This window comes from Lactuca serriola, chromosome 4 (genome assembly GCF_051521515.1).
Source record: "Lactuca serriola cultivar US96UC23 chromosome 4, Lser_US96UC23_V15, whole genome shotgun sequence".
NCBI classification, from domain to species: domain Eukaryota; kingdom Viridiplantae; phylum Streptophyta; class Magnoliopsida; order Asterales; family Asteraceae; genus Lactuca; species Lactuca serriola.
In genome coordinates, this window is record NC_136411.1 from 310,754,992 (window position 1) to 310,765,219 (window position 10,228).

Below are 10,228 nucleotides of genomic sequence, written 5' to 3' on the forward strand. Positions count from 1 at the left end.
CCACCCATTACGCTGCACGTACTGGGAGTTACGCCCAACGTAATAGTCAGATCTTACTCATAAAGTCGGAACCTTTAAGCCTTGGCATGGCTGTAAAGGCTCTTACACTCCTTAACACCTTTCCATTTCAACTCAAGGATCTAGATCTCATGCATGGCTAATCATTCACGTCCAAGATTACATTTTTATGGATCTACAACTCAAATGGACCAGAAATATGATGGATATAAGCTAATGGAGACCACTTGCTCATAAAGTCTCCACCTTTGGGACCAAAACCCTAGAAAATGGTCCATAAAGCATACCACAAGATCTACAAGTCAAGATCCGAACTTTTTACCTTAGAAAGAAGCTCCAACCTTTGCTAAGCCCGAATCTACACTTGAACACCAACTTCTAGCCTTCACAACGGACTCTTCTTCTCCTTTGCTACCTTGAAATGGCACCACCAAGCTTAGAACACTCACAAACGAGCTAGGAACGAAGGAACACTCTCTTAGGGTTTCTTTCTGAGGGATGGTGGCTGAGGAACCAAGTCATCTCATTCCTTTTATAGCCAACAACTCAAATTAGGGTTTTGGGTCTGGACCGATTATGCCCGGCGTAACCTTGGGTACGCCCAGTGTACCCAACGATGACGTGTTTAAATGAGGCGCGCGAGTACGCGCAGCGTACTCCTTGTACGCCCAGCGTACTAGCCTAACACAAAGGCCCTAAAATGACAACAATTAAAGATGAAGGGCTAAATAAAAGGGTACCTGGATTTCGGGCTGTTACACCAACTAGTCCAAAATGTTGTAAATGACTTATTATTTCATATCATATGAAATAATAACTAGCTATACACTTGTATAATTATTATTTTCAAAAAGCAATAATTATTCCTTAATTAAAATACTAGAATTGATATTATTTATTAAAAATCATATTAATAATAAATATAAAAAATGTGCCAACTTGATAAAGGTGTGACCCTATAGGATCATATATTATTAGCAATGTCACTCAATAATGATTCTTTGCATAGGGATTCAAAACACCATACTCCAACAAGTGGAAGTCAATCTTCATATTCCTATCTAAATATAATTTCATTTGATCCATGTCATAAAATTTAATAATTCATTTACAATGATAATGGATTGGATTCATTACAAAAGAAGTGAGATATAACCCATTGTTGGGGGGGGGGGGGGGGGGGGAGGGTCTCACAAAACCATTTTCGCACCTTCAAATTACATTTATGAATCGTCTATTGGTTTATCAAGTACATTAACATTGGGTGCATATGGATACATACATAGATGTACCTTGAGTTCCTTTCGTGCCAACTCAGTTTCATGTTTTCATGTATATGCGTTAAACAATATATATGCTCTGTATTAGGGAAGAGCTTGGTTGTTGCTGGTATGATTCCCTAAGAATAAGTTTTTAGGAAGATTAATCAAATGCATAATTGTAGGTACTATAATTTAAATCAAGTACATAAAAAAATATTACAGTAATTAAACCCCAAAAAAGTACATTGTGTTTGTCACTAATAAAGGTGAAATTTGATGACTCATTCAAATCCAAGTTATCTTCGAATAATTCAAGAAACCAAGTCCACAAGCTTATGTTTTAAGCATATATATGGGTATATGTATCAAAAAGAAGTTACATTATTATGATCTTTTGAACATACGTACGAGGCATTTAACTTAAATATATGTGATGGAAGGGACAAGCCCATAATAGCATGTCTGGAATTCGTTAGAGAGTATCTAATGAAGATAATATGCAATATTGAGAAAAATATCAACAAACCACAAGGTAATCTAACTGAGAAAAAATATCAACAAAACACAAGGCAATCTAACTGTCACTACAACAAAACTGATGTAAGAAATTACAAAAGGAAGCGGAGAATTATAAATAGTACATATTTTGGAAATATGAAATACTAGGTGTTTGATCCTTAGATGGATTAGTGTGTGGTGGATATGAATGAGGAATTGACTTGTAAGAAATGGGATATTTGTGTTCTACTCTACACGCTTGAAGTCGATACAATGTGGGATAAGATACAAAAGTATATGAGATTGTGGTTATCATTAGGATTTACATACCTATTATAAGTTAAGCACATGGAGTGGAATATACATTTACAAGATAGATCCTAGTGGAAGAAACATATGAACTAAGTTAAGTTGTATGATAACATTAACTCCTCCATAATATCACAAACATGTTCATTTTTCACTTTATAAGTTTATATTTACATAAATATACAAGCTAATAATATGGTTCATTTGAAATTACAAGTGGGTAAGCCAAAGAAAAAGAGAAACGTGACAAAAGATGAGGATATCATTTATGGTATAAAAGTCTCAGAAATTTACATGTAACAAGTTCAATAAAAAAGGGTATAATTCCAGGAGTTGCACTCCACATAGCTGTTGGAAGTGTTTAGTCTTGGTTGTTTAGACAATGTGAACTTTTTTAGTAGATTTGTCTTTGACTTTATGTTTAGCGAGGTGGAGATGTACTTTTTCATGTATTATGTGATGTCATAGTTTGTTAAAAACAATATGATCTTTTGGTAGTTTATGTTGATCAAACCAATGTAATGGTTTTATGTACATGTTTGATAAATTAAAATGCCTAGTTTAATCTTTGTCATGGTTGTTAACTTATTATAGTATTTTTGTTTTGATATGTATATTGCCATTGTTATAGGTTTTCATGGAATTTTCATATCTATATTGCATTTTGGATGTTTTTACTATTTTTAATCTGTCATAAATACATTGCTATTTGTTTAAGTAAAATACCATTTTTTATATGTTTAAATGACATTTAACTAGAACATTCTGAAATGTTACAACATTAAAAGACACTAGCGTAACCACTTTCCCCCATTCAACATTAGAAATTGACCGTTTCAAATTCATCATTATAAATGACATTACCATTTCCCATTCGCCATTAGAACTTTAGCAAATTACCAATATAGGACTGACCCTTACAACACTGCACCATTGGGAAACTAACATAAGACACCACATAGACCAAACCCCAAATAAACTACATACTTCACCATTTTATTACTGGAGTAGCTTTAAACAAAATGCAAAATAACAAACCAGTACACTATATCAAAACAAGTGAAATCTCCATTCTATTAAACTTCCTTTGATGTTTACTCACATAAAATATGAAAAAATACAACTAATAATAAAAAAGAACTTGAACAATATTACTTACTAATTTTTTTAAGATGTTTTCAAGATTGACTTTTAGCGTTGTAGATTGAATCACCTCCGTAGCCCTACACCACATTCACATTGGGGGGAGGGGGTCGAGCCAACCAATGAACGTGCAATTTGGTCCACTTTGGAGAGTGATCATAATCTCCTTCTAGGATTGTGGGTTGTCCATGAGGTTACGACAATCGTAGGGCTTACACAATAACACAAAACTATTTTTGTTAGAGTGAGAGAGTTAGTGAGGAAGAGAAATGGCTGAAATCGTTAATTTGGGGAATAATGATTAATAAGGAAGAGGATGGACATTAGGCAAAATGAAAAGACGATTACAACATTGTGTGAATGGCATACGGGTTTGACTAACTAAACCAGACAAAATCAAGCAAAACGACAAGACAGACAACTTTTAAAACTACAAGGACCAAACATATAAATTTTTTATAGATGTTCTCGTTAAATTGGTTTTGAAAAACATGGACCAAGAGTGTAATTTTGTTTATATAAATATAAATAACAATTTAGTAAATAAAATAATCTTAAAAAAGAAATTATTTGAAGGCTATGATTTTAGATATGTTTCACTTTTTCTAGATAACTTTTTTGCAGCTTGCTTTTAGTACGCCATAATGACATCTACTGAACATTGTTGGTACTTGTTAAAATCGGTACAAAAGTCATTCTTGTGATAAATACGTTCACATGGACCAATGTAAATACATTGCAGGTAGCAGTTGCATGAGCAGAAAAGGGAAAGAACATGGAGGACGATCACGGCATGCGACGGAGTGTGGAGGAGCTCCGGCAGACGTTTAAGAGCGGCAAAACTAGAGGCGTTGATTGGAGAAAATCACAGCTTCGAGCAATTCTCCGACTGATTGAGGAAAACAAAGATAACCTCTATCAATTACTTCAATCCGAACTCGGAAAACACCCTGTGGAATCTTATCGTGATGAAGTAAGTCTTTTATTAAACTCTAATCTTTTTATGACACACACTATTAGCCAAAACTTTGAAAAATTTCAGCTGATTTACGAAAATTATAGGCTCTTTTTGATTCTTTGTTATGATTATGACATATTCGTGTTTTGATTTTGAAACTTATCTTGCTTTAGGATTATAATGAACAGTATAAAAAAATGTTCGCAAATTTTTTATGTAAACAAGCTAGTGTCATCAATATTGAAGGAATAAAGTAACTGATTCAATAATTAAATAATCAAAGGTAAAAAAAAAAAAAAACAAGTAATTAATTAGGGATAGATGTAGATGAACTTAAAGATGGGGTGTTTTGTTTGAATATATTTAATTTTTAATCGATATGTATTGAACTAACATATCTAAAAATTGATTAAAACAAAAATATAGTATATAGTAACGTGTTGATTTTTAATCTCACAGATTGGAATAGTGAAGAAATCAGTTGACCTTGCATTGAGCTGCATTGACCAATGGATGTCCCCAAAGAAGGTTTGCTTGTTTCTTCTTGTGATTTTACATAAATGGTTCTATGCATATGAAACATGTGACACTTATTTTACTATATTATATCATTCATTAATTAAGCTTAATATTAACAATATGATTTATTTTGTTACAAATAATGCTTTTTGGTAGGGTTGGCTGCCTCTACTTTTCCTCCCAGCAAGTAGAAAACTGCTGTCCGAACCACTTGGTGTAGTCCTCATCATTGGTTCTTGGAACTTCCCCATTTGTAAGCAACATTCAGACTGCATTTGTTACACATGACAGAACCAGACTGAACTTTACAAAACTGAGCTGGACAAAACTGGGTTGTACAAACTTTATAAAGTTATTCTTAAAAATAACAAAGAGGACATTCACGTCTTTTCACAGTCAACAGACTGAAAACGACTATCTACACACCTTTTTATATAAGACAAAAAACTACAAATTTTGTCTTGTTGAGATTATCCATCCATCAAATCTTGTCCTGTCAAGCCAAGCCATGTCATATTATTATGTTATGTTATGTCATGTCACGTTTTGTAGAAATTTTATAATCCTAATTTTTTTTTTTCAGCATTGATATTGGACCCGTTGATAGGGGCAATATCTGCTGGGAACACAGTGGTTCTAAAGCCATCTGAACTAGCCCCAAATTGTTCATCTTTTCTTGCCAAATTATTGCGAATTTACTTGGACTCTAATGCTATTAAGGTTATAGAAGGTGGAAGAGAAGTAAGCAACCAACTTCTACAGTATAAATGGGACAAAATATTCTTTACAGGTTTGTACTATATAAAACCACGAATACAACATTTTTTTATAAAATAATACGTCTTTTTATTCTTAAGGATAGGTTTTTTGTTTTAATCTATCAGCCATATTTAATAGTAGCATTTTTATAAGGAAAAATATTAAATTTTTTTTTTCGTTTTCAATTTATGCTTGATTTTTGGTTTAGTAATTTATGAAATTTTCAGGGAGCGTAAAAGTGGGAAAACTTGTAATGGCTGCAGCTGCAAACCACTTAACTCCTGTCACATTAGAGCTTGGAGGAAAATGTCCAGCCATTTTTGATTCCCTCCCTAACGCAGATATTAAGGTTTTACAATTTGTTTATTATAAATATATAGCATCCTATCTTTACTTATGTATATTACAACATTGTGCTTTAATTTTTTTTTCTTATTAAGATATTGATCTACAAAATCTACACAATTATATCATATTACGTTCAGTTTTTATTTATAATATCATTACACTTTCAAAGGTGGCTACAAAAAGAGTTGCTAGTGGAAAATGGGGGGCATGTTGTGGACAAGCTTGCATAGGTGTTGATTATATGCTTGTGGAACAAAAATTTGCCACCACTCTGGTATTTTTGTCAAATTAATTTTGGATTAAATATCATAAATAATAATGTACTTTCATTTATATGTTGAATATAACATCCAAATTTTATTTCTTCCTATTACAACATTGTACCTTGAAAGATATATCAAGAGTAAATTACACGAATGGTCTCTATGGTTTGGGGTAATTTGCGCGCTTGGTCCCTAACTTAATTTTTTAACTCGGAAGGTCCCTATTATTTGTTTTTGTTACGTGCCTGGTCCCTAATGTTTTTTTGTTACACGTTTGGTCCTTATCTTACCTAAAAAGACTATTATTTAAATAGAAAAAAAAATGGTGAGGTAGGTAAGATAAGGTGAGGGGGTCAGATTGGAGGTGTGTTTATTTAAATTAATCAAAAAATCAAGGGCAAAATAGTATTTTTATGTAAGACATGGACCAAGCGCGTAACAAAAACAAACAATAGGGACCTTCCGAGTTAAAAAAATAAGTTAGGGACCAAACACGCAAATTATCCTAAACCATAGGGACTATTCGTGTAATTTACTCATATATCAAATTGGGAATGTTTTTCAAAAATACAAAGCAACTTTCATTGCTATAAGAAAAATATTGGGAATAAATAAACGAAATTAAGTAGGCTGATATTTCTTACTAGTTTATGTATTTTATTTTTTGATGTTAGATTGAAGAACTGAAGAAGACTATTAAAACATTTTATGGTGATGATGTGAGAAACTTGAAAAATATGTCGAAAATCATCAACAAGTTCCATTTTGATAGATTGAGAAATCTTCTTGAAGATCCTGCTGTAGCAAATTGTATTGTTTATGGTGGTTCTTTCGATGAAAAGAATTTGTAATCGTCTTTCCTTTTTCTCATAAGTTATAATTAACTTTATACTAAATTTACATAAATGGTCCCTTTGGTTTATAACATTTTGTGGATATGGTCCTGTACTTTTCCTTTTAACACTTTTTTCCCTAAACCGTAGTTTCTTCATGCTTTATGACATCCACAAAAGCTTGTCAACCACAGGGACGATTTTGTAATTTACTCTTTATTTTTTTATGACATTTTTTTGGGAAAATCAATCATGTGATTACAGAATCATTGAACCTACAATCCTGTTAGATCCTCCACTTGATGCAGAAATCATGAATGAAGAAATATTCGGCCCTTTGCTTCCGATTATCACTGTAAGAAATAATGCATAATCTTCCTTTAAACATTCTTGATCTCTCTCCTATTCAAAAGACGAAAACGCCCTCCACCTCCTCATCCTTATCTTCATATAAAGTCTGTCCTTATTAATTATAACAGTTGGATAACATTAAAGACAGCATTGAATTCATCAACTCAAAGTCAAAGCCTCTTGCCCTTTATGCATTCACCAAAAACGAAAATTTCAAGAAACAAATATTAACAGAAACGTCATCGGGAAGTGTGACTTTTAATGACACCATGATTCAGGTATGTGCAAAATTTATGTTTTTTTTTTTTGATTATAGTGAATGTAGTTAAATGACCGATTTACCCTTATGTTTATGTTGTAGTTTGCTTGTGATGATTTACCATTTGGAGGGGTTGGGCAAAGTGGGTTTGGTAGGTACCATGGGAAGTATTCTTTCGATGCATTTAGCCATGAAAAAGCAGTTTTGGAGAGAAGCTTCTATTTTGAGCTTGAACCAAGGCATCCACCATGGAATAATTTCAAATTGGAGTTTTTAAGGTTAGCATATAACTATGATTATGTTGGATTGGTGCTACTCCTTTTGGGATTGAAGAAGCCGTTGAGTTCTTGAGTCAAATATGGTGAAAGTGATATTTATTGTTTCTATTAACTATTAAACATTAAAAAAGTGTGTTAATGTATGAGATGAAAACTATCTTACAATCATGTACTTGTAAGTGTGTGTATTTTAAGTAATCATGTAATGTGTGACGAATGATCCATTTATGTGTGATGAATGACCCATTTTATGTATGCTAGATAATGCAACTATGTTGTTTTTTTGATAGAACTCGATTGGTTGATCTTTATTGATTAACTCAATCATTTGAGTATTATTGACAACCCGAGTTTTTGCTTAAATACACAAAATGGTTCTCACGAAATATGGAAAGTATATCTAATACAATTGTAGTCTAATATGAATATGGGATATGTATCAATATCTAATACTTTTACATTTAAAGAATTGTAAGTATGTTGTTATTATATGTAAAGAAATATAAGAACATTGCTATTATTGATAAAGGATAAAAGTTTTAAAGTAAAAAAATGGTAAACCATACCATCTGGACAGCCTATGCCAAATGTATCCAGGGCACATAACATTGGGGTAAATCACAGAAAGCTAACAATATTTTGAACGTGCTAATATTTAAACCATAAACCTTTTATAGAATTCAATACCTCAACCAATAGACTCCATAGTGGGGGGGAAAAAGTTTCAAGCCGATATCGCTGTTATTAGTGAAAAGTATAATAATGTTGCTATTATGGGTAAAGAAATAAAAGTACATTGTAATTACAAGTAAAAAATAAAGTGAACTGGTTATATTGGTTTATTATTATTTACAATTTGTCAAAGTATAAATGGAGTGTAAAAGGTTACGGAATTGGAGTTTTTAAGTATCCTCTTAACCAAATTTATCCCATTTAAATTCAATTTAATCAAGTTTTTGATATTTGATTTGACATGATTAGACTCTCTCTCTCTCTCTCTCTCTCTATATATATATATATATATATATATATATATATATATATATATATATATATATATATATATAAAATATCAATAATAATAATAATAATAATATAAAATAAAAAAGAATTAAAAACAAATTTTATATAGTCGTTCGAATTTATAATGTCTTCCGATTTATAAAATATTGTTCGAACTTATAATAATAATAATAATAATAATAATAAAATATAAATAATAAAAAACCGATTTTATATATCCGTTCGAATTTTATAAGGTCGTCCAAAGTTATAATGTCGTATAAATTATAAAATTTTGTTCGAAATTAATAATAATAATAATAATAATAATATTAAAATATAATAATATTAATATTAATATTATATTAAAATATAATAATAATAATAGTAATGATAATAATAATAATTAAAATTGAATTAAAAACAAAAAAAAAAAAAAAAAGACAGGGAAAAAAACAGCAATAGACAAAAAATGATGGAATTGGAGAATGGAGAGGGTTATTTATAGAAAACCTAGAATCTTATAAAAGGTATTGTGTATTATTTGAACTTTGGAATATTTTTGTAAAAAAGAGTAAGTGAAGGGTTAATTTTGTAACTTTATCGATTATTCTTCAATTACACGGCTTTGATTGATTAAGAGGCGTACAGAGTACATGGAAGAGTTCTCCATTCGACATCTCCCGTTCAAACACTTGTGCTATACATTAACGTCGCCGCCGCCGTCGCCGTCGCGTAATCACCACCGTGTTCCAAATCTCCGACATCATGGTGGCGTTGTCCGTCGATCGGCCATGAGTTTCCCGAGTCTTCAACGAATCACAACCGCTCTTAATCGATCTCATCGCAATCCAATTCAATTTTCAGTCAGAAGCACAAGTTATCTAGATCTAAGTCTTGATTTTAATTTCAACATCACCATGGATGATTCTCATACTAAGAAGGAAGTCCAATCTGGTGATGGCTTGAACGTTGTTAAGGATACAAAGGAAACGAAAAAGTCGCCGGAGATCCCTCCGCCACCGGAGAAACCATTGCCGGGAGATTGCTGTGGCAGTGGTTGTGTTCGCTGCGTCTGGGACATATATTATGATGAGCTTGAAGAATATAACAAACTTCTAAAGGGAGTATCCGATTCTTCAATCGGATCAAAGGTTTCTTAACATTATGCACAAATTAATCGATTTTTGTCACATATAGATCTGTTTGATTTTCATGTATACAATTCAATTGGATATGTTTATTGTAATCTTATGAACTTCACTAGGTGCTATATAACTCGATGCATCTGAAAATACCAATCGGTTGGAGATGATTATTGAAACCCATTGAATAATTCGATTTAAATTCATGATCTTGACTCTTATATAGGCCAGTTAAGCAAAATCGAATTGTACAAATTGATTTTTCAATTTCATTGTTCTAATT

General features: G+C 31.8%; 1 protein-coding gene across 1 annotated transcript; it reads left to right on the forward strand.

Annotated features, from left to right (window-relative positions):
- Window positions 1-3,934: 3,934 nt before the first annotated feature.
- Window positions 3,935-8,053, forward strand: LOC145097281 (aldehyde dehydrogenase family 3 member F1-like). The gene is made up of 10 exons (XM_079034820.1): window positions 3,935-4,203; window positions 4,648-4,716; window positions 4,864-4,960; window positions 5,291-5,497; window positions 5,694-5,815; window positions 5,984-6,088; window positions 6,752-6,924; window positions 7,175-7,265; window positions 7,390-7,539; window positions 7,623-8,053. The coding sequence occupies exons 1-10, from the start codon at window positions 4,006-4,008 to the stop codon at window positions 7,869-7,871; spliced, it is 1,461 nt and encodes a 486-aa protein (XP_078890946.1). The 5' UTR covers window positions 3,935-4,005; the 3' UTR covers window positions 7,872-8,053.
- Window positions 8,054-10,228: the final 2,175 nt, after the last annotated feature.

Bases quoted from the DNA above. Each gene is read 5' to 3' on its own strand.
- LOC145097281 (XM_079034820.1), top strand. From the start codon at position 4,006: ATGGAGGACGATCACGGCATGCGACGGAGTGTGGAGGAGCTCCGGCAG. The intron at 4,961-5,290 runs GTAAGCAACATT...TTTTTTTTTCAG, and splicing joins TTCTTGGAACTTCCCCATTT to CATTGATATTGGACCCGTTG. The intron at 6,925-7,174 runs GTAATCGTCTTT...ATGTGATTACAG, and splicing joins TCTTTCGATGAAAAGAATTT to AATCATTGAACCTACAATCC.